This window comes from Neopelma chrysocephalum, unplaced genomic scaffold, assembly GCF_003984885.1.
Source record: "Neopelma chrysocephalum unplaced genomic scaffold, ASM398488v2 Primary Assembly neopelma1_84, whole genome shotgun sequence".
Classification (NCBI taxonomy): Eukaryota; Metazoa; Chordata; class Aves; order Passeriformes; family Pipridae; genus Neopelma; species Neopelma chrysocephalum.
Window position 1 is genome coordinate 9088909 of NW_020897746.1, and position 24669 is coordinate 9113577.

The 24669-nt window shown below is 39.3% G+C and overlaps 1 protein-coding gene across 4 annotated transcripts in view; it reads right to left on the bottom strand.

Annotated features, from left to right (window-relative positions):
• Positions 1-24669, bottom strand: part of PRKCA (protein kinase C alpha) — a 146024-nt gene that overhangs the window by 73850 nt on the left and 47505 nt on the right. For all 4 annotated transcript variants that reach the window (XR_003535638.1, XM_027692011.1, XM_027692010.1 and 1 more), the window contains exon 3: positions 14655-14737. Coding sequence is in view for 3 of the 4 variants with exons in the window: in XM_027692011.1 (XP_027547812.1) it covers positions 14655-14737 (83 nt within the window). In the remaining variant the exon portion in view is untranslated. The remainder of the gene's footprint in view (positions 1-14654; positions 14738-24669) is intronic.

Sequence of the window (24669 nt, forward strand, 5' to 3'; positions counted from 1 at the left end):
TCAATATCTTTCAGAGCTACAATCTTCTCACACTGCCTTAAAATAAATGCCTGAAAAATCTCACTTTAATAACCCAAATGGAGCCCTTGTAAAGGAAGGGATTGAGTTTCTTCTTGATTAGAAAACTTGCCCTCCCAATCTCCAAATGGAAAATGTTATGCACGTAACCACTTCCCGAAGATGAGAAGCAAAGACCTTTTATTTTCACAGTGCTCTGTGAGGGCAAAGAGAGATACAGAGAGTTCTGCGGGGGGGGGGGGTGTAAGATGGATTTGAGGTCAGGAGATTGGGAATTGTCTCCAGGTCACTATAGGTCAAGGCAGGATTCATTTGAGTGCAAGCTCAACAAAACCTGGGCTAATATTAAAAGGCTGCTTTTGCATTTGCTGATGTTTCATCGCTGAGTTGATGATTGTTTTTAAGTTCTTAATGAATTCAAACTCAATTTGATGCCAGCACAGTGGCATCAAGCTTTAGTAAATTTTCATCTCATATATTTATAATGGAATTAAGTTTTCCTCTTTATTGCAGAATTTTGTAGCTAAGTCTCAAATTTTAAGTTGCTTAACAGATGCTCCCTCAGCCTTCACTGAATCACCCAAATAACCCAAACAAAAATTACCGAGTTTCTTCTCTGTTGTTCCCTTCACAAACAAAAAGAATTTTTCTTTTCTGCAGAATAATTCAATTTCCTTTAAAAGTTCATTAAGGTGGAATATTATTGTACAGCCTCAGCACTTCAGGATATAATCATGGAAGATATTCTGGATCCAGCAAGTTCATACAAGGTCAGGGCTGTGAATATCCCAAAGGAAAACCCAAAGGAAAGTAGGACAGGTCATAAAGTGCTTCAGCCTCAACCATGCTCTTAAAGAGATGTTTGCTTAAGAATGTCAGTTATTTAAGTCTGATGAACAGTCATTTACAACAAATCCATCTGAAGAATATAAAATTTCACTGCCTTTTCTACTTTCAGCTCGCTCTCCTGCATGAGCTATGAGTATTATTACCATAATCTCAGGAAATTCTTTCCTGTTGACAAGACCTGTAGCACGTTGCAGTTCTCACTCTTCCAAGGAGAGATGAAAAGGGACACTGAAGGCCACTAAAAAGCCTAAAAGATTTGCCAGACAAAATGATTTTATCATCTGAAGGAAAGGTGGTCAACTGCTCAAAACTTCTGCCAGCCAGTTAATGAAGATACTTTGGCAGCATCTTCTGCAGAGAGCACTTCCAGCAAGAAATGAAACACCATCTGCAGGCACAGAGAAGGGAAAAATAGTGGGTTTGTATTAAAAATGAGTTCCTGATCAGTCAGTCAGGATGAGATGAGAATTGGGGCTCAGGAGGGTAAGGTGAAATGATTGTGTTAAAAGCTTAATTAAAGAGAGCAAACAAACACTGAAGTGGACTTCAGGAAAATATCCATGCCCAGTCAAGGGAAATCCTTTTAATCACAGCAGAAGAATCATAAATACTAGTTCAACTTACAGAGAGAAGAAAAGAACTCTTACATCTCACTGTCAATGTCAGAGAAGGCAGGTCATGACTTCCAAACCTGTCAGCAGTCCCCAGGCTTTACTGGTTTTATCTTCTTCTATCTAATCAAGAAGAGATGCCCAGAAACGTCTCAAACAGGTCTAAAACCTAAGACACCACCTAAAGCCCAGATGTAATGGAATAATTCAACACTGTGAATTGTCATTAGGAAAGTTACCCGGGAAATACTTAAATACTTCCAGATTTTTCACACCATTTTAAGCATTAAGGATGGAACATTTGCAAGTCATGATACACCTGCAACGCACCAAGCAAAATATTCTATCGGTAGGAAGACAGATTTCCCATGGAAAGGGAGGAAGGGAAAGCACAGCTATGGAAAAAGAACATTAAGAAAAATAAAAAACAAGCCAGGAAAACCCCAAAGCAAAGACCTAAAAGAGTAAAAGCTGAGTAGAAATGCCCACTAAAGAAGTGTGTCCACCACTGCTCGTGCCACGGTTGGGTTGCTCCTTTCCACCTGAGGGACCCTCACAGGGGTTCTGCTATTTTCTTCAGATTTAAATTTTATTTTAAATGGAAAAATGGACATTTTTATTTCATTTCCACAAATGCTGACATTTTTTTCCCTAACTTTTTTCAAGCAGACAGCAAGTGCTGCCTCAGGAGGTAACAAACTATATCTTGAAGGGACTGTACAGACTAAGAACGTGCTTTGAAGAGTACTAAGGAGGTCAATCTGTCCAATTCAGTTTAATTGAACTAGACACAGATGATATATGATTTAGTTTAATTGGGCTGTAGATAAAGAACATCTCAACATAAGGCATGCCAATCAAGGAGAAATCATTACATAGAAGCATAGACTTGAAAATACACGAGGCCAAAACCTTTGCTGCATAACTGAGAAATTGGGGCAATATCTCTTTCTACCAAAGGATCAAAAGATCAGTCCCATCAGGAAGAATAAGAAAAACTTCACAAGTTGGTATATGCACGATAAGTAAATTGGGAAAATTGAAAAATACATTCTGAGAAAAATTTATTTATTACAAAAGTAATGCTGGTTCTTTCATTACAGAGACATAATACAATAAGGCACAGTAATCTATCACAAACTATAGTTACAATTAAATAGATTATTCTACCCATCCATTAGGGAGATCTAATTAGGGAGTATCATTAGCAAGGACATAATTCATTTTTTTCCTTTGTTTTTCGACTACTACCTATTCGTTTTCTCCCTTTATTGACAGACTTCACCTTTAAGTTATCAGCTTTTAAGTCAGAACAGCATTAACAGACTTTTAAAAACTGACTATACTCAGATGATTTTGCACTAGGTTGAGAATATTGGAGAAATCCACTTCAAGCATTTTTTCCTAGTCTACTTTTTTATATTATTATTATTCCAGTAAGTTTTTGGAACCAACAGTTTCCTGCCACTGGCCTTATTTACACCTCCACCTCTTAATCACAATGAATAAAATATATATAAAAGCTGCAAAGCTTATAAAAAAAAGATGGGGTGACTGTGTAACTCTGCATTTCAGGCAAAATAGATGATGATTATGGGCACATTTCCTGCACCAAACTGCAGCAGAGATCCCAGTGGTCACACACAGCTCTGCCATAGACATCACCTGCAGTAGAAATTTCTCCTTATAGTGGCTATTTGAGCTTCCTAAATCCCAAGGACTGCAGGAGCACACCCCAAACTGCAGCATCATCTCCTATTCCATTTCCCACTAAATGAACTATAAATTTTTTATCTGAATTTACAGGCACCATTCACCAGCATTTCTGCAGCAGTTTGTGCCATCACCACCACAGCCAAAGCCATTTTCTGCCTGGCAGTTTGGAGGAGATGCCCTGAGCATTTCTGTATAATCCACATTTCCCTGAGTGCTCTGCACGTAATAGGTGCAGCACAGTGTATTTTGCATCTTTCTGGTTTTTATTGCAGTTGTAAATCTTACATACTCTTTATTTCTGTGTTGAAGAAACAGTTTAAATACCAAATTTGTAAATCAAGCACAGTTCATTAAGCACTGAAGACTCCCACTGACTTAGATGCAAATTTTGTACTAATGTTGGAAATGCCTGGAAACCCACTGTTTCCAAGACCTTTTCCTGAATTTCTCTTTGCTGTCTGGATTTCCAAGGTAGTACTTTGCATTCAGCCCATTTTACAAAAAGCTTCCAGCCTGTTCAGCTCAGAGCAGCTCACATTTATACTGAGCTTTCCCTTGACAAACAAATGATTTCTTAAAACTGGGATGCTTAGCCACATAAATTGCAATCCTGAGGTTTTTTTCCACCCAGGTATTAGTGATGCTTTTTAAACACATATGTACCATAAACACATTTAGATATAAGATGAAGTTTATGCACAAAAAGCCTATGTGCAAACAGCACATATCTTACATTTTAAACAGCACAGAACACCCTCCCACACTCCCACATGAGGTGTTTGTGATTTATTAACCTAATTTTCAAAAGCACCAAGTGCCTACTTGCAGCTCTTGTTGACTCTGCTGGGGAACACAAGCACTAAATGGAAAATGAACAATATCTGTGTGTACATGTCTCTGGGTGTATGGATGAGGAATTCCATACCCCCTTTAGAGCAGGGCAAATTTTGCCAAAAGGCCTTAATTAAAAAAAATAAATCTCATCTTCATGGGTGACAGTGTCAGAAGACTAAAAAAAATTGCTGCTTATGAGGAGGAACTTGATTTTTAGATGTGATCCTCTTGAACCCCACCTTCAGGAAATGTTTAATTTTTTGAATTCTCTATTGATTAAGATGCATTGGTCTTTTATTGCAGTGACTAATAACCCAAATTCTTGGAGTGTATCCCAACAGTATTGGCAAAACAGGCAGTAATGAACCTGAGCAAATGGACTCTGTGACAAGAGCAGAGAGACTGGAAAATAAAATGCAGTGCAATGACAGCAAAAGTGGAAAAAAATTCAAATGGCACTGTTTTCCTCATTTATTTTGGAACTACTTGAAAATTAACTTTTATTAGAGCAGCCATTTCTGGACTATTATGTCACTAAAGTGACTTGATTTAGATATAGAACCTCCTTGAGAGGGTGCCTGGAGTAGTTCAGGTCTATGTTCAGTCTCCTCATTTGACCCCGGGGCTTTATTGTTGCCAAATACAAAGCACTAGGAAACACTTTGATTTGATTTGAGCTTGTAAGACCAGTAAACAGCTGTACCTTCTCACAGAAGAGCAAAGGATTAGTCTGGAATGGGAGAATAGAACATTTTCTACCTCTCTGTTCTCTATTTAAATGTGCTTCCAGCACATTTAAAAAAGAAAAGCAAGGATGTGTGGTTCTATTTCTCTTAATTTTACCTCTGTGTGGCAGTTTCTAAATAAGGCATGTTAAATATAAACTCATTTGTGTTTGGCCCAAGTCTTTCCATGGCAAATCCCCTTTGTGCAGGAATATTGAACAAAGTCTGTTGATTGCAGAGTTCTTTTTATTTTCATGAATGGTCCAATCATGCTCTTGGCACACAAAGAGACAAGTAGCAGATGTTAAACAAGACTCTGAGGGATTATACATTTCTCCTAAAAGTTACAGGACTGCTTTCATTTCTTCTGGTTTTTGGGTTTTTTTTTACTCTCCTTCTATATTTTATGCTTCTGCTTCTCCCAAAGCATTTTCCTTCCTGCTGCACCCTTTCAGAGCCAGAGCCATTTGGGAGCTCCTGGCAGATCAGCAGAGGATGCCAAGAGTCCACACCAGAGGATTTCAACTCCTATTCCAGCTGATAATAGTAAACCAGACCATTGCCTTCACTAAATCTCAAAATTGAGAACTAAATTTCACTTGGTAGAACAAGATTAACATGATGAGTCCTTCAGCACCAACAAAGTCTAACCTAAATAGCTACTGTAATAACCAGGTTTCAAAAAACTCCAAGTTTTGGACTTCTTCTTTTAAAAAAAAAGAAAGAAAAGTAGCCAAAGCTATGCAGACACTTCTTATAACTATTTTTACAGAGGCTTTTATCTCCTTTCGGGTCATTCTCTGCTGGTCTGATGCTCCTGTTGCCATAGGAACAGACCCGAAGGTGCTTTGTTACAGATTACAATGGTTTCCCCAACACAGACATTTCTTTCCTGCCTCAGTTCAGCAGGTACCCTTCTCATGGGGACAAAGGGGAAACAGAATAAATCAATCTCTAACTCTTCTATCTATTAAGTTCTCATTACCAGAATACATGATATCATTTTACTTTTACTTTAGAAGCTCAGTCAATGATCACTGATACTTTAAGGACTGAGTTTCATTAATTACACAGGCCATGCTACAGTTAATTTATTTGCAAGGGAACAGCAAAAATCAAATTATGGAAGGAAACATGGTTGTCATAGTGTTACTTCAACAGAAGCATCAGGATTTTGTTTTTCACCACTGGTTTAAAATCTCTTAGCACCAAGTTTCATTAGGCTGATATAAAAATAAAATGAGAGAATATTTTGTGCCAAGGACAACACCTAATACGTGTTCCCTGAGACCACTGGCTACTTGAAGACAAATCCTATCTTTTCCAAAGGCTGAAGAAAAATCTGTGAACTATTTGGATCTCTTCAGACTTTCACCCCAATAATGGACAGTGAAAATTAACAAACAACAAGAGCACGGCCAAGAATGAAACTAAACTCTTCCTGTTCCTGCTTTTCCAGGACCAGACAAATAGAGCTCAAATGGCCAAGGATGGCAGCTGCTCCCTTCCCAGTCAGGATGTATCTCCACCTCCACTCCTTGCTTTTCCTCTCTCTCTTTCATCACTCCGTTCCAGGGTCAAAAAAACCTGGATGAAAGAAACTTGCTCTCTCCTCTAAGTACAAGTTGTTCTTTTCTCCCCACCCCCTGAGGTGTTCACTGGAGTTGTGTGATTTATATCAAAAACCTGAGGCTACACCAGTTTAACTCAGCAGTGATGGGAAAACTTGTCCCGGCACCTCAAGGACAGAGCCCCCAGGAATTCAGGGATAGGTGCATCTCTGGTGACACACCAGAATTATTTGTGGCATGTGGGATCTACAGAGCTTTTCAAATTAGCCCACGCCTTTTATTCCAAATTAAGATCTCATCTAATTTTGGCCTCAGAACCGCCACCTCAACAAACAGACAGTGCTAAAAACAACCAGCATCCTGCAAGGTTCTCTCAGTGGTCTGGGACTGTTGATATCTCTTCCAGCTAATAAGTTCAGTGTGCCATAATCGCTTTTTAATTTTAACAGCCACATGATTGTGGGGGTGGAGCCTGATAGAAGTGTCTATGGTACATTTTGCACGTGGTATCTCATGTAATAAAATAGATTATTAGTAATTCTTTAGCATTCTCCCCCCTCTAAACCTCAATATCATCACATTAACATACAGATTATAAAGATTGACACAAGGGATTTTTGCCAAGAGTAAATATAAGATGACAAGGAAATAATTGAATTCAACTTAAACTGCCCAACTCAATATACTCCTAACAATTGGAAAGTAAAGGCTGTTGGAACAGTGTCAGGTTCAATTTGGGGAACCAGGAAGAGTTTTGGTGGTGAAATCAGCACCCAGCACTCGCTGCAGCCACTGGAGTTACTGCCACTAAAACTGGAGCCCTATGGACAAGATTTCTTTTTACTGCTGGGAATAACTTTGCTGAGAGTTCTCCTTTTATAGTACCACTGCCTAATTGTTCTGCAGTGCTAACTTATGAAAATCACGGATATTTTTAGGTTCATCATTTATATACATCTTCTAACTCTCAGTAGAACTCTGCTCAATGATTAACTCTTACCAAGATCACCTATGTTTCAGTGTACATTGTAGAGCAAACGCCCAGAAAATAAAAATATGAAGTCTAACTTTTATGTTATTCTGCATTTGCGCTGTTCTGGATAGGGAAAATAAAAAAATATATTATTTATAATAAAAAGATTTGAAAAGCTATGAACTTTCAAAGCTCAGAGACTACAACAAAACACCAGTTAAACTCAAATCCTGGTGCCTCAGGTACCAACCCCACGAACTGAAAGACTCAAGGGCTGCAGTGGAAGAGCTGAACAAGAGTCACAGGCTGTGTGTGGGCAGCCACCCACCACGGGTTTCCTACCTGTGGGTGTACAAGGAGAGCATTCACTCAGCTCCTTTCAAGACTGCAGTGAAAATTTTTCCATGCACCTTCTGCAGATGGACAGAGAGCCCATTTGGAGATTGCATTAAAGGGCAAAGGGAAAGGGTGGGAATTACAAGTACTTATAAAAGTTCATGAACCTGCTCCTCTGTAATTTAATTCTGTTTTTACTGAGGTTCATTCACCGTAGCTAAAAGCCATTTCAGTTGCAATCAAAAGGAGTCTGTGCTTTAATTTAGGAATAGAAGGTACAAATGTTCTCCCAGGAGATGATAAATGCAAACACATTCCAGTACAAGAGCTGCTTTCAAGTAACCCGTGAAGCTGCTTCCAGCTCCTTAAAAGAAGGCATTTGGGGGAGCAGTGCCATGAAGAGCCCTGTGCAGGCAGGGAGGAGCAATCCAACCATCCCTGGAGGAATGGGGGGATCAGGAAACACGCTGGGCACGGGCACTGAGCATCCATGGCAGGTGAGGAGCTCATTCCCAAACACTTGCAGTGCCTGGCAACCGGGCAGGAACAGAAGGTGGAGAGGGTGACATATGGTGACCACGAGCATGAAACCTTTATTTCTCTCTAAACTTGCTGCACTGACGGTGATCTTGTTGATTTTGGCAGCCTAGGACTAACTTTTGGGGAAAGGGGAGCAGTAATATAGTAAGGAATATCATATTTTGACAAGAATATGTTTGCATTATAGATGTTTTATAAGAAGAATATTACCTCCTGCCTCCATCTAATAATGCCTATTGCAAACACAGTCAATGTGATTAATAATTTTCATAATGAGAAAACACAGACATACAAACACACTGAGTTGGTATCTCAATTTGTAAATAGAGGGGGTTTTATATTTTCGTTGTTTAGGGTGTACAATGAAAACTCGAAAATTTATTGCATCAGAGATTTTTAAGAATCACTTCCAAAAATTCATAGAAGCTTCTTTTCAAGAGAACATTTCTGTTAATCTGGCAAGCAGTGAACTGTATCTTGCCAGATCTTCCTGCCTTTGTGTATCTTTTGTGATGAAGTGAGAAGGTTTTTATTTTCATTAAAAAGAAAAGATTTCTGGGAAAAGATTGCCTATTATTCAAAACTCAGATTAGCAATAAAAAAACCCCCTAAACCTTACTGGCATATGGTTGGAATTGATGATCCTTAAAGTATTTTCCAAACTAAGCGATTCTATAATATTTTACTAAATTATGTTTGTTGTTGCTCTGTCTCTCATGATGTCCAACATTGACAAGAGTTGCTTTTCATAATAAAAACAACCAAAGGGTTAAAAGCAAATCAGACAAGCCCTGCTGCTGCGTTTCATTATCCTTGGGAAAAGACTGCAAAGCTTTCTGATTAAAATCCCTTTTTAACTAGTTCTACAGTAAGTCTTAATACTGTCCTTCCAGTTACTGCCTTTTCTTTCCATAAATTTGGTTTGGGGTTTGCTTTCTTTTTTTTTTTTTTTAATTCTCTAGACCAGTAAAGCAACTCTCTTTTTTCACTCTGAAACCAGCCTCCTACATGTAAACATAATCTGGAAGCAGGATTAAAGGCCAGTGGGGAAAAAAAATTAAGAAAAAAAAAAAAAGAAGAAAGATTTCAGCATTACCTGGAACTGAACAGAAAAAGAAATCTGGTCAAGGCAACTAAACCCTCCAGGTCAGCCTAATTATATTCATTTATTCCTGCTTAGCACAGAGATGATCCTTCAAATCATTTGTCTCCCAACCACAGCTATAAATGACAGTGTAATACTGCAGTAAATGTGGGTATCAGCACTGCTCCAAGCCTGAGGCCAAACCCAAGCCCACTGCTGTCACAATGTAGGTTATCATTTACAAATTAACATTTCCCACTGGTCCCCCGGCATCTGAAATTTGGAGGGTCAATCTTTCTCCTCCCAACCCTAAAACCGTAGAAAGCATAAAATGAAAAGCGAGGTGGAGCCTCACAGGGCTCGTGTCACATCTCCCCACAGCCCTCAGAGAGCACAGGCAATATCTGCAGCACTGCATGGAGAAACCCCAACACAAAAATCCTAATTTCTTCCTTTGGTAACTCATTGCAGCAGCTCCCCATCACACAGCTAGAAATCTTCACTGTCATGGAGTTAATTCTCCCTTGCCACAAGCTGCCTGTTCAAGACCTGGTTAGAGCTTACGAGACAAGGAAAATGTTCAAAGTCATGTTTTAAAGGCCTTTAACATTTTAGGTCTTTTCCAAATTCTGAATGAAAAGCGGCAGAATTCTGCATAAAACATCCCACTGAAAAATGGAATAGTAATTTCTAACATATCCTTGCAGGAAATTCCTCATTTTTGTATGGTTGGGGCACTGCTGGCCAGCAGTGAGTTTATGACCCCCTAAAAGACCTGCTCCAGTTTCTTCTGCACCAGAGCCTTCACGATCAGTTCACATCATTTGTTCCCTTCCCCTCTGAATTGTGATTTTTTTTTAATTTGTTCTAATAAATTGCAGCTTAATACATGAAAAAACCCTGAAATATTGTACTCTAGAGTTGCACCATCCCAATATCCAACCCACTGATGAAAACACCCAACTCCTGCAGCAACCCACAGAACCTCACAGTTGTTCAAATTTAGACTGAGCCCTCAAAGGTGCTTAAGATAATAAAGCTCCCAAATAATTTCAGTATCAAGAGGCTTATAGACTTGAAAATCTTTTCCATATCTGTCACCTCTGACATCCATGAGGTCACTTACCCTGCAAATGGGATGTGAGGGCTTTGCTGGTTCATTTTACGTCAGCACACATCTGGAGCTTCCCAATTCATTCCCTCCCAGGTCCTTAAATACTAAGAACTCACTAAGCACAGTCAGAGTTCATATCCTTTGACTGAACACTCGCTTGTTCTCATTAAGAATATTTTCACTTTTTAATTTCTATGTATTTTGCTCATAAACCTCCTCTGGATTCTCTATTATTAAAACCTGAAAGGCAAATAGTGCTGATCCAGAGGCCATGATGTCTGAGTTCTTGGGCACACCAAGTCTTATAATCTTGTACTGAATAATATAATACAGTCAAACACTATTCTAAATTACTAGTGGTTTTCTGTTTTGATTTTAATTATATGTAGCATGGAATTAGGAACATTTTAATATATTACAAGCAATTCAAACACACCTCCTGGTCACTGCATTCCATTCACAAATATTTAACTCTCCCTTTTAAAACATCCTTTTTGAAAGAAACTTGCCTAGTTATTCCTTAACATTAAACATGTCTTAAAGCTTCTTACAGCATCAGTCAACTTTAGAGGCTGCTCTTACATTTTTTCACTAATTTACTCAAGTTCTAAAGTATTCCATCGACAACTTAAAATAGTTTTATGGACACCAAGTGCCTTCCAAAAGCAAGCACCTGAACTGGTGATGATGCTTCCTGTGACTTCGGAGGACACCAGCAGCAGGAGCTGTTAAATTGTCCTCAGCAGCATCACCACAAAAAAGGAGATGAATAATTTCTATTCAAACCCCAGAGAGCCATTAGATAGCAGGAAAACAACTTCCTGAGTTGTTTTGCTGAGACACCGGAGTTCACACCCTGCCAAGCATTAAGGAAATGTAACGTTTTTTGATTGTGTGAATTCCTATTTCACTGAAACAAGATATTGTTCCCCAGACACCATCATTTCAATACTAGTCGAGGATGACCACTTTATTCACAAGTATTGTTTTCCTTTTGGCACAAACATGGACCTTTCAGCTTCCCATTTTGGTGAGTCTGAGGAAAGCAAAGAGAGGCTCATTTTAAGCTTTCCTCTTTTACACTCACCTTTATTAAAGCATGCAATTTTCAGGTAATAAAAATAATTTATTCCCTCTTTCACAACAACAGAATGTTGTAGGAAATAAAAATGTTACACAAGGGGACAGTATTTGTACACCACCGTTTTTGGCATGATAGAGACCACAGGGCTTTTATACAGCTGAGATGTCAGTGTATGAAATGCTTGGCATCTAAAAAGGGCTGGGAAGGAAGACAAGGTCTGTGGATAGCAAAGTCTGAAATCCCTCCTGTTTCCTAAATGACTGCATTTAAATATTCAGAAATTCAAAAATCATTTTTGTTGCCACTGTTAAATATATTTAAAAAAATTACTGGAAGTGCCAGAGGAGCTTCTACTTCCTGCAGGGGATTGCTGCAGCCAAAAAATGTTACCAAGAGTTTTGAAAACAACTCCACGATGGAAATCTCTCTGCACACGATTTATTTTTTTAAGCAGTTCAATTCTCTCTTTCAGAAGAGCATTATTTTAAAGATATACTTTGATCTCACCCTTTGTGCACACGAACACATTCAGCTTTCATGGAAATCACAGGGGAGTTCCTAAAAATTACAGGGGTTTTGCACTTTGGAGTCTGACAACTAAAGAACCTCTGCCCATCCCCGAGGCACCTCGCTCAAGACAAAACCAGAAATGAATCCTTGCTCTCGTGTCCCAGATCCCTCAGGCCTCAGCAGGGATGTCTGAGAACACTCACCTGCAAGAAATGCCTCCCCTGAGGGCTGAAGGCAGTTTTGCTTCTGAGTGGGAAATGTTTTGTATATGGAAATATTTTGTATTCTACCCTTGACTGCCACCCATGGTGGGGCACCCACCTCCCTGCCAGGCTGCAGGTTCTCCTTATTACGAGGGCCTGGAGTGCCAGGACAAGGGGGAATGGTTTTGAACTGAAGGAGGGCAGGTTTAGATTGGATATTGAGAAGGAATTCTTCCCTGGGAGGGTGGGGAGGCCCTGGCACAGGTTGCCCAGAGAAGCTGTGGCTGCTCCATCCTTGTAAGTGTCCAAGGCCAGGTTGGACAGAACTTGGAGCAACCTGGGCTAGTGGAAGGTGTTCCTGCCCATGGCAGGGGGGTGGAATTAGGTGATCTTTAAGGTCCCTCCCAACCCAAACCATTCTGTGATTCTATTATTATTAAATAAAACAAATTTAACTGACAATTATTCTAAAGATGTATTTGTAAGGATTGCCTCATTTATGTTAAAAGTACAGAGCACAATAACGTAACAATATCTTAATACACAATAAATATTATATAATTATTACTCTGCAAAATTAATTTTATTAATGAAACTATTACTCTCAAAATTATTGGAGAGGTTATATCATGCAAAGCCACTGGAGAATTTGAGTACACAAATTAATTGTGCACCTGCATGAAGTAATTTAGAAAAGGATGTTTTAATATTTAAAACTCTGCTAAATATTATGATAAGCTTTATAGCACACTACATTTCAGAACAAAGCTTGCAGTAATTGGGGTAGGAATAAGTTTCTGAATTTTAAAAGGGTTGACATTATAGTCAAACATTTCAGTAAATTAAAGTATAACATTCTCCAATCCTCTTTGTGTAATAGGACCCACTAATGTAGCACAATTTCAATAAAACATATTTATTTTCTGATTGCTTTTAATCTTCAAAGTGTTTTTGAGCTATTGCTTCTGTGTAAATATTGAAAATTATCATTTGGTAACCCAAATACCAAAATAAGGCATTAGACTGATTTATTTAATCACCAAGGCCAAAAACCAAATCACGAAATGCACCAGCAATATTACAGACTATTAACAACCTGTCACAGAACAGACTCTATAACCATGAAGAGATTCACAATAAAATTAAATGGTCTCATACACAAATGTGTGTTCTCATTTCTGAACTTTGGGTGAAAACCCCAAAGAACCCATCTTGAAAAAATAAAAATCATCAAGAACTCTTTCAAGAGCCAAACCATTCATTAGAGACACAGCAGAGCTACCCATGAGTGTCACCACTAAAACTGTTCATCAACAGCAACTTTAATTAACAACTTAAATCACAACTGAGCACTAAGTTAAAACTAGAACAGGAGAACCTGAGCAAGGTAACTACACTCCTAACTTCAGCACTTTTCTTATGCACCCAAATTTAATCATGTAAAATATTTTAAAATTCAACTTCTAAAAATTCTTCTCAGTCCTTCGACATGTCCCCGTATTTAAATTTAAAAATGAGAGAACTTTTTAATATCTGAAATTTTGCAAAACCCCTTGTGGCTTCTGCTCATACATTGCTGGCTGCCCTCATGGCTGGAATATTGAAACAATTCATGAGAAGCTCATTAAAACCTAGCAAGACAAGTCTTCTGGTGCATCTCATCAGAGCAGATAATAGCCTACAATCTAGAGCATGAATATAAGAAACAAAACAGAGCCTTTCAGACAAAGAACACTTGGAATGCATTGTTCCCATAAGCAGATGTTAAATTACTTCACTGTAAAGTGGGATTTATAAAACCCAAAGAAATTGTTATTTTTCTGTGAACAAACAGGATGAGTTCATTATTTCAGCAGGGTGACACCAAGGTCCTGCACACGTGTCTCCCTGTGTAGGCAGAGGTGTTGAAAGGAAGAACTGGTTGTTGACCAAAAATGCAACATGTACAGAGAAGTACTGACAGAGCAGGATGGAATGGGTGTATCCAGACTGCCAGACTGGCTCAAACATGACAATAATTCTTAAAAAAACCCTTATCTCAGATAAGCCAGCTGGCTCGAGATTAAACTATCATTTAATTGGAGCTGTAGATCCTTGTGTGCAGAGAGACAAGGACCAGAGACAGCTCAGAAGATACACCTTGAGATAAGATGGATACAAAGAAAGCTCAGAAAATGCCTCAGAGCCTTTCCTGGGAATTGTTAACATCAAACACACCCCACAGAAAGCAAACAAAATCAAATGCTGACTTCATGCCTGGGTAAACACCTCAGGGTTGTCACGTTCCGAGGACACCATTCCTGGTCACACTTTCATTCTTACTTTTCTTATCAAAAATGAATCTCCACAAATATTTGCCTCAGAACCGTAAAAAAACCCACTCAATTATCCGCCATAAAGAACATACTGGTGCTGTTTGTCATTTAGTCTCGTGGGTATAACAACATAAAACTGTGTAAAACAATGTATTAAATGCGGGTACTCACATCAGTGTCGGGCCCCTTGTCAGCCCCAGGACAAGAGAAGGTAACGAACTCATGGCACCTCTTATGAACCACAAAACAGCAAACTGGTAAGAAAAAAAAAAGGAAACCAACAGTTAGAATGGCACAGGTTTGGTAGTGTTGTTTTTTTTTTATCTCCTGTAATAAATATAATTACTGAGGAAATAAAACTTCTAGTCAAATATTTCACCTGTAAGTCAACGAAAGAAAGCAGAGCCTGGTGTTAAGTAAGATACAAGACACCAAGTAAACACTATAATTAAAGAGGAGATAAGCATGCACATTTAAAAAACAAAAGACTCTATACAATGATACATTTTTAATGTTTAAAGCAGCCCACAGGGTTTGAATATAGTGTGGGATGACAACTCTGTGAAGCCACATTTCCTGAATCTAAATCCCTGTCACAGGGACTGTCAATGTGCACTCAGCAAGAGCAGGAGGCAGAAGCCAGGAATGTTAAGCTGGAATGAAACCCATCCTTGGGTGTGGGATTTGTTCACCTGAATGCCTTGGTGAAGGCCTCTATCCAATGTCTTTACTAGTTAATTATTTCTGTGAGGAACCAAAGCTCTGAGTGAAGCCTGTTGTAGAGAACAGAGTGTTCTCATATCACAGGATGGTAGGAGATAATGGGAGAAGAAAATGAGTTCCTGATTGTAGTATGAATGCCATTTAATATTTATGAATGGTCCAAAAGAACTTTTTCTTTCTGAGATAAGAAAAGCTTATTTTAATTTAACTATGCCATGGGACTGAGGCTACAGGTTGTCCCAGACAGGTACCTCCAAACCACATAAAAAGAACAATTTGCTTGAGTATGCTTACTTTAAGAAGTCAGTATTTCAGCTTTTCACCCTCATTATGGATTCTTTCTTAATGTCAAGCTTAGTTCAGGTATTTCAAAACTGGTCCACATTTCAACAAAACAGAACAGTTGAGATTTGAGACTGAGAAACTCTTGCACTAAACACCGTGGCATCAAGCAGTGAGTCAGGAGAGCAGAATGAAGAGATGTGAAGTAATTCACAATTTCTTTACAGATAATACATTCCCTGTATACTTTGAATTTTGCATTTCCAACACATAAAAATACATTATTTCAAAGGACACTTCTAAAGAATAAAATAGACTTGAATTAACAGACAATTGCAAACACTGAATTTCCTCAACTTCGGGGGAAACCGCAATAAATCATCTCACTTGTTCTGAAGAGCTCACTTCACCAGGCAACTTTAACAGTTCTCTTTCCCACTTAAAACGTCTGTGACTTGATTTCACCTAATGAAGAGCTGAGAAAGCTGCTTTCAAGTGCCCTGCCTGTCACTGCAGGGTCCAACCACAATTCCACCCTAATGCCAGGCTGGCCTCCTTCACATCTCTGAGTCGCCTGTCCAGCTTTAAAGAACTCTAATCACCCTTCTGTCTCTCTCCAGCTCTTTTTCATCAGTATCCCACGCAGCAATTGTTTCCAACTGTTCTATTTCTGACATGGCATATGTTTATTCTTTGGGCAAAGGGAATGAAGTGGGCTTTGCTCCACTGATTCCAGATAAGCTCTGCCGACTTGACATGAGCCAGAGTTCTGGCTCAGTGTCTGCTGCCCACTTGGTCGTCTGGTCTGTTAATCAATCTAAATCCCAATGAATCCTACAATTATCATTTTGATGGTTTGTTTCTACCAACTGGAAGATCACTAAGTGGCAATTACCATTAATATCACTTGCAGCTGAAACATGTTTTTACTTTCAAATGATATTTTTGGTTCCAAACCTTCCACTCCCAAAGACAATAGACTGATTTGTGTTCGCAGGAATAAATCACATGCAGGAAAAACCAAAAATCTTGGTATATCCTTCAGAAAACAAAGGAGTTAACTAATTACTTTTGTATGCAGTGATCATACAGTTGCAAAATATAATGTGATAATTTATGCAAAAGTTCTGAGAAATACTATGGGAACATCCAGAAAACTTGTAGAATAGAGCCTGCTGTTCAAATTAGGACCTTAAAGTGGCTACTCCAAGTCTGCTTTTATTCAGCAATGTATGCTATGGAAACTCTGCATATTTGGGCAATTCTTTTGGGCAGGATTTATGAAACACCATGGTCACATCTTATCTCTGAGCTGGCAGCATCTCACTGCACGATAAGGAACTCATTCAACCAGAGACAATGTCGACCTTGTTTTAAATTCCATATAAGCATCAAGATAAATACGTAGGAAGAACAGTGCCACTGTTTTCCACAGCCTCATTCCGTGGCTCTGAACTTTAGCTGTTAACTTCCTTGGAAATAAATGATGCTCATCACACTGCAATGAAATTACAGTTCAGCTGCCAAAATAAGTAAACCAGAAAGATTTGTCCTTTTGGACTTTGGGCTGCACCTCAAACCCAGTCACTTCCTAAGGCTTTGATTATCAATGTTCACTACGGAGCTCTTAAAGTTGAACTTCTGTTCAGCCTAATAATAGACTGACTAATGTGGGCACCTTAACACAGGCTGTATAAACTCTTTCCCCCTTATTTCCCATTTGTAATGGCTTATTTATCTCCAAAGAACTTGGTTCCTTAGTAAGTGATACGAATGCATCAGCCCTCTCTCATCTTCTGAGAATACTCAAATGAGAACCAAATAGTTTGACATAAACATAAACAATGGAATAGGCAACTCTCATGGACTCATAAATCTAAAGGGAAAAGAACAAGGGTGAACTGAAATCCCTTGTTAGCAGCTGTCATTCCCATACATAAAACTTAACATCCAAATTTTCACGTTGAAATCCAGCCATTAGAGTGTATTTTAGCAGCAGTTTTTCAAGTTTTCTTTATTTCACAAAGCAACACAGATCTGGAGGTTTCATGTAAAGATTTACTTAGTTCAGATAAGTGCAAACAAAATGTCATCTGCTTAAAATAACATGTCATTTTTTTTAGCAATGGAGATGAAAAATAACCTCTCACAAGTTACTTGTTTTGAAAAGATGTTAAGAGCTTCACATCACTTTACTGCAGCTGTTAAGAAGTCACATTACGTTCACCACCTTCATGTAATGAAGGTTATATTGCACTGCTTTGCAGAGACTGCCAGGAAATGTGTTGCTTTACATTTTGACATGATCCCAGTCGAAGGGAGCTGGCACAGGCTGTGCAGAGCAGCTCGAGAGCAAAGTGGCATCTCGAGGCTGACAGCTAAAATTAAAAAGAAAATTATTGAGGTCTGTTCATGCTTTGACAGCATGATTTTAATCTGTGAATGTATATACATATATATATATATATGTATATATATATAATATGGATGTGAGCTTCAGTCCTTTGGGCTTACTGGAGACAAACCCTTTCCCTGCAGCCCAGGGAGGGATGGAGAGAACAAAACAGGCCTTGTGTTGCAAAAACAGACCAACTACTGGCTCTCTGCTGGCATGTGGCATCCACCAGGCTGCTCCCTGCCCTCCACCCTCTCAGCAGTGCTGCAGAGAGCACAAAATGCTAAATGGACAGCAGGAAAACAAGGAAGAATGTGGTGAGGAGCACTCAGTGCATTCTCAAAGCAAACAAGCGGAAGATGCACGACACAACTTGTAGGATTGATGGTACATAATGGAGGGCAATTCATTCTATTCAACACTGTTCTGTCCAGGCACAATGCTGAGAAAAACAGGTTGTTATTAATAATATATATGTGTTGTCATCACTTAGAGTTACAAGGCTGCTGTAAATTTCCAGCTGTTTTCTAAATTATGTGATGTGCAAAGGTTATTGTGATATATTGTTGGGTTAGAGTTATCTGCCCAGAAATACTGTTTTGAGTTGCTTTCATATATGACACAGGGGGGATGAGACAGAAATGAGATATTATAATGATAAATAACAGAAATAGAAGCAATCTCCTCTATTAGATGATCCATAAAGAAGAAAAGCCATTGCTGAGCCCCAGTTACCCACACATCATTTAGCCATATGTCAGAAGAGCTCCATAAGCACAAGCATTCCAAGGAAAAATATCAAGACAAAAGTCATATGCATTTGGGAATTATTAAAAATTATCAACAGATTTTTAAAAAAAAAAATCACTTGTATACTCCCCTTTTTGGAAGAAAAACAACAGGTTAGATGAGCCTTTCCAAGAGACATGAATATCTCTACTACACCACAGTATTCGTGTGCTCAGTAAGACAAATTAAGGTGCAAACCCAAAGGGTGGAGAGAATACATTCCTCAGAGTCAAACTGAACAGCCAGTTACCAACTATAAAGAAATAAGTGAGGGTTTTTCTCCAGTCATCTTTGACTCATTTTTGCAACCATAGAATTATTACGGTCGGAAAAGATCACCAAGAGAAACAAGTCCAACCTTTGAACAAACACCACCGTTCCCACCAAACCACATCGTGACGTGCTGGTGCTCAAGACTATTCTCCCAACTCAAAGGATGAATTTATAAAGTATTAACCACTGTAAAAATTGTGTGGGCTCGATGATCTCAGAGGTCTTTTCCAACCTACTTGGTTCTGTGACCTGTGAAGCTGTGGCTCCACTGTCATGCCACTATTAGCTGCCCAACCACAACAGGTACACGTATTTTGCTACATAATTTGTTTCCAGGTTTCAAGTATTGATCCTTCCAAAGGAAGCAGCCAGAGAGGCCTCATGGGCAGCCACAGGGAAACAACTGTATGTACACTCAATATTTGTTGTTGGGCTTCTGCTTTTGGGTTTTAAACAAGAATTGATTCGGAACTGGACTGAGGAGCTACCACAGAAGTGTAAGAAGCACGAAATCCTCTCTGTGTTACTCTCAGAGGAGACCAGAGGACTTCCAGGGCCTCCACGGGAGCTCAGAGGACAGAGTAATTGTTGTGTTGCTGTTTCACATGCTTTGCATTTTCAGAGAGGCCACAGAATTTCCCCAAGGGGCCCATATCACTGCCTGGCTGGTGTTTCCTGCACACCACCAAGCAATGAATGAATGTGTCACATGGCACGTGTTAGTTCATGCTAAGATTAAATACAGCCATCACAATAAACAGAAATAGGGTATTACCTCCTCAAAATAGACTAATCGATGAAATGCCAACTCCATTTCTTATTTAAAGAAGCAGTACTGTTTAAATACATTTACTAGAAACAGATTAAACCCAGCAACAGGGAATATTTCTAGAATAAGAAGAGTAACAATTAAGATACAGGATGCAGCAATACTTGCCCTTCTCCTTTTCTGAATATATTATAACTTGTACAAATATAATGAAAACCCCTTTTCTCTTAAATATAAACAAAACTGTAGATTACAACCCAAACACAAGTCAGAAGCAGTGACTGTTACTGCAATCCTGAATCCAGGGGGAATTTTTAAATTCTTAAAACTTGCATTACCGTAACTTTTTCAACATGCATAATTTATAACACATCAGCTTGTTTTTCTGCCAGTGTTTCACCCCCTGCAGCAGAAAGTGCTGTCTCAGGGGAGTAGCCAGGCTGACACTCACAACTGCTCCACGCAATCCTTCCACTTGGCATTTACAACTCTTTCCTGACTAAACCAGCGAGTCTGTTCCAGGCTCAGAAGGAAACAACCTTAGGAAGGAAAACAACCCTCTCTCCCCATCACCTTAACCCGTCACTAAGCTTCCTAAAGCTCTTGTGTAACAGCAGGTCACACAGCACCTTCCCAGCACTAATCTGGGCACGTTGCTCACCTCATGGATTGCCTTTATTTTCACTGCAGATTCTGCAAAACTCGAACTACCTTCTCAAACCTCCCCTGAAATCAAGCTCTAGAGACTACAACAAATCAATATTGATAAATTAGGGCTGATTTCTACTTCTAAGCTCCAAGCCTACTCACCAATAATTGGCCTGCATAATCTCAAATTCATACATTTGACCTTGACTCAGATTTATTTTTTCCTATTTGGTCGAGTTCATTTAGGATAAAAAAGTCAGGTGCAGGACAGAAATGAGACCTTTGCTGTTTATTTATTTTTTTTTTAAAATCTAAGATAAGGTAATAGTTAAGTGCAACACTATCTTATTTGTGGGAAAGGATTATACAGATCGTCTGGACAGTCTTAACTACTCAGGTCATTAACTCCTTTACACTAAGTAGAAAACAGATGGATGTGGTTGGTAAGCTGGCTTTGCAAGACCTAAAACAGTGTGCAAATACAGCCTGTGCCTGGCAGGGAAGGAATACACATTTACATTTACCCAAACAACTCTGGCAGACCTGTGGGATAAAAGTATAAATATATACCTGCAGATATATGCAAAACATTTCAAAAAGAGGTTGGATTTAGTAAAATACCTCACATAATATATTCAGATCTGTCTGAATACTATATTCAGATATGTATTATACCAGATTTGTCATTTCTGCCTTCCATTACAGCAAAAAGAAGGTATATGATACTGTTTATTCTGCTAAAACTGCAGCACAGAGTTTGCCAAACTGAGGAAGCATTTCAAAATATTAAAGTATTTAATGCAATATGAAGTATTCAACTCTGTTTCAATCTACTAGTTAATTATATACTTTTTAAAAGATGGAGATCATCATTTCTGTGTAAAGTCATTTTTACGATTTCACAAAACCATTAATCTCCCTCCTTTGAGGTGTCCCACTTATAAATGAATAATAACCCAGAAATCATCTATCAAAAACGGTGCTGCAATGGCTATTTCGAGAGCTTGTACCAGTAAAAAAGGTGACCCACAATCACAGACTTTTTATATCACTCCTGCAGGTGGAATTGACTTTACTTTAAAAACCTGCTGCTGTTAACACGTTGTACTCCAGCCACAAAACCCCTCTGGGGGCTGCTCTAATCTGCTCTGGAGCTGTGTACAAGCACATCAGCAAGGAACAGCACAGCTCTAACAATTAAAGAACAATAGGAAAGCCCAGCACTGTTGGTTTGGTTTGTTTGTTTTTTTTTTGTGAACAGTTCTTCAGATTTTTTCAACTAATTCAGCAGTGACCCCAATTGCAGAAATGGGATGCCTTAAATAAAGCAGCTGCCTTCAGTTTGATGTATCACCCAGCACAAAATAAAGGGCTGGGAAAGAGAGCAGTAGGAAGCAGCACAGGCTGTTCATATTTTAAGGCTGTATGAAATGACAGGCTACAAAATAAAACCCATCTCCAGAAAGCAGCTGCTGGACCGTATTTTGTTTTGTAACACAGCTGGAATTCTGGACCCCAACAGAAAGCCAAGAGCTCTTAGAAAATCATGGTGAGACACAGTCTCCCACGGTCCCATCGTGCAGCAGGGAAAAATGATAAGGTCCTCAACGAGTAAATCTCCTTTACACCGAGATAAATTGCAGTGGCTTTGCTCTTATGAGCCAAGTCACCATCACACCCCAACTCCTTCCAGTTCAGCTCCATCCACGGAGCTCAGGACCAGCTCTGGGAGCTGCCGTGGGCAGAGCTGCTCCTCGCTGCCAACCAAGCTGAAAACTTAATTGTTGGGTCAGGAGATGCCCAACACACCGAAGACAAGTGTCTGAAAGGCTCACGTGTTCTCCTAATCCTTCACCTCACGTTAAATCACCCACACGGTCAATTTAACGCAGCCTGTGCTGCTTCAAAGCAATGGCTGGACCCACTCGAGGCTCCAAGTGTGGAAAACTGATGGAATACAGAGAGCACACACTAGTCCAGCTCTAAGGTTTTACCATTTCTTTAGAAACAACACAGAATATTTTATTACTAATGTTTTAGCTTGTTTTTCTCAGCGCTTTATTTCGCAGTTTAATGATACCAAACTACTGGTGGCCGTAAACCAAAACATTTCCTTGGAGTATGATTTATGAGGATACAAATACAGCAAGTGAAATGCCAGCTCTGAGTGCCAAGAGCTGAACATTAAGTATTTTGGTATATTTTGAATTTAAGTCCAGGCTTTCAGTCGTGTTTGAGAAACCTTATAACACGCTAACAAAATTAATGAACCTTACTTGCCAGCAAACACAATCCACGCACTAATTCCATTATTGCCAAAACTGGGTGTTTATTTTTCTTCAGGACGGGAAGGAGCGAGGCCAGGATGACACTGAACAAGCTGTTTGAAATATGCACAGAGCCATATCCTAAGTGCTAAACTAAAAGAAATAAACTTCCTTTAATACCTGACTGGACACAATCCTGATTGGAGAATTGTGTCAGGAGAGTTGAAAGGCTCCAAAGTTGAGATGATCACCAGGTTACTTCATCTGCACCTTCACAGTGACCCACTGGGAGATGCAAAGGGTGTAAGGAGGGGATGGGGATGTCAGAAGGAAGCCTCAGACAACAGCAACTCATGTTGTTCTATAGCAACAAACCTCTCACCTCCTCTTCTCTCCAGGTTTTTGGATGACTCCAACCTCACCAAGAGCCAGCAGCCACTTGCCATTCCTGCCCTGAGGCCTCCAGACCTTCCATTCCAAGAAAACACAGCTTATTTTGGTTTGGTTTGTCAGTAATTATTCTCTGCCTGTCTCAACCTATCAAAAGGGTGGCTTGGATAGCAAAAAGCATTTTAGAACAGGTTCAGAAGATATGGCTGACATTTTTAAAGGATGCAGAGGAAAAAGAGAAGGTTCAGCTCCTGTTGCACATGAGGGTTAGTAATAAAATCAACTGGGAATTCCTTTGGACATTTTTCTCAAAGGATTCAGGCTGGGTTTCAGTCATACTATTAGATGAAGAAATTGAAGAGGTTTTGCTAATATAAGATTTTTTCCAGTTCCTGTTTCTCTTCATTATTTCCATGTTACCCAACAGATGCCCAATATTTGTTGCAAGTCTTATCCAATTACATACATCTTATTAAAGGGTCATCTGCTAGAAACTTCAATATCACTTTCCTACTCTCATCAGTCACTGCAAATATAGTTTCATCCTAAAATATCTGCAAGTTCTCAAGAAGAAAAACAACATACACACAAAAATTAAGCTCCACAATAGAACCAATTACAGTTAGAAATTTATTGCCAATGTAAGACAACACAGGAGACAAAATACACGTAGAGAAACCAATTACAGAATTAAGAAAATCCACCCTCAGCCAATAGATGGAAGATTCCTTTTCTGCAGTTTGATGGGTACATTATTTACTCATAACAAGCAGATTAATTTCTTAGGTTTGGTAGTTATCAAAATTACATGGTTGACTGAAAGACAGAAGTTACAGTAATTTATTCTAAATAGGAAAAGTGGTATTTATAGGAAATACCTGTGGGCTCAGAGGTAGGCTGTACATACATAGCAAAATATGAAACCATGGAAACAAGTCATTTAATTATGAATGAATTATTTACATTTGCGGTAGAACATTTTTTTTTAAAAACTCAAAACAAAGAAGTAGCTGAGAGGGGAGATTTGCAGCAAGAAAACCAGTGGGGCATCTGTCAGTGAAATTTGTCACTGTGTAGAATCACAGAATCACACAACGGTTTGGGTGGGAAGGGACACTAAAGATCATCCATTCCCATCCCCTGCCATGGGCAGGGACACCTTCCACTAGCCCAGGTTGCTCCAAGCCCTGTCCAACCTGGCCTTGGACACTTCCAGGGATGGGGCAGCCACAGTTTCCATGGGCAACCTGTGCCAGGGCCTCAATTCCTTCCTAACATCCAATCTAAACCCGCCCTCCTTCAGTTCAAAACCATTCCCCCTTGTCCTGGCACTACAAGCTCTTGCAAATATTCTCTCTACGGTTCCTGTAACTTCTAAAGGTACATTTTGTGCAGGAATTCAGAAAACCTGCACTAACTGTACCCATCAGTTCACTGATCCAGCACCAGCTTCCCTTCTGAGCTCTGCCAGCTCAACTGTTTGCACTCTTGGGGAAGCACATCACGAGCATGCAGAGCTGGCATAGTGATGATTTCTTAAGTCATGCTTAAGTGACCACTTTAACTTGACATATGGCACATTGCTGTCAAAACCAGGGGCCCTGTCTGCTTCTTTCTATGTCTTAACATTTCTGCAGTTCATTTTTTTTT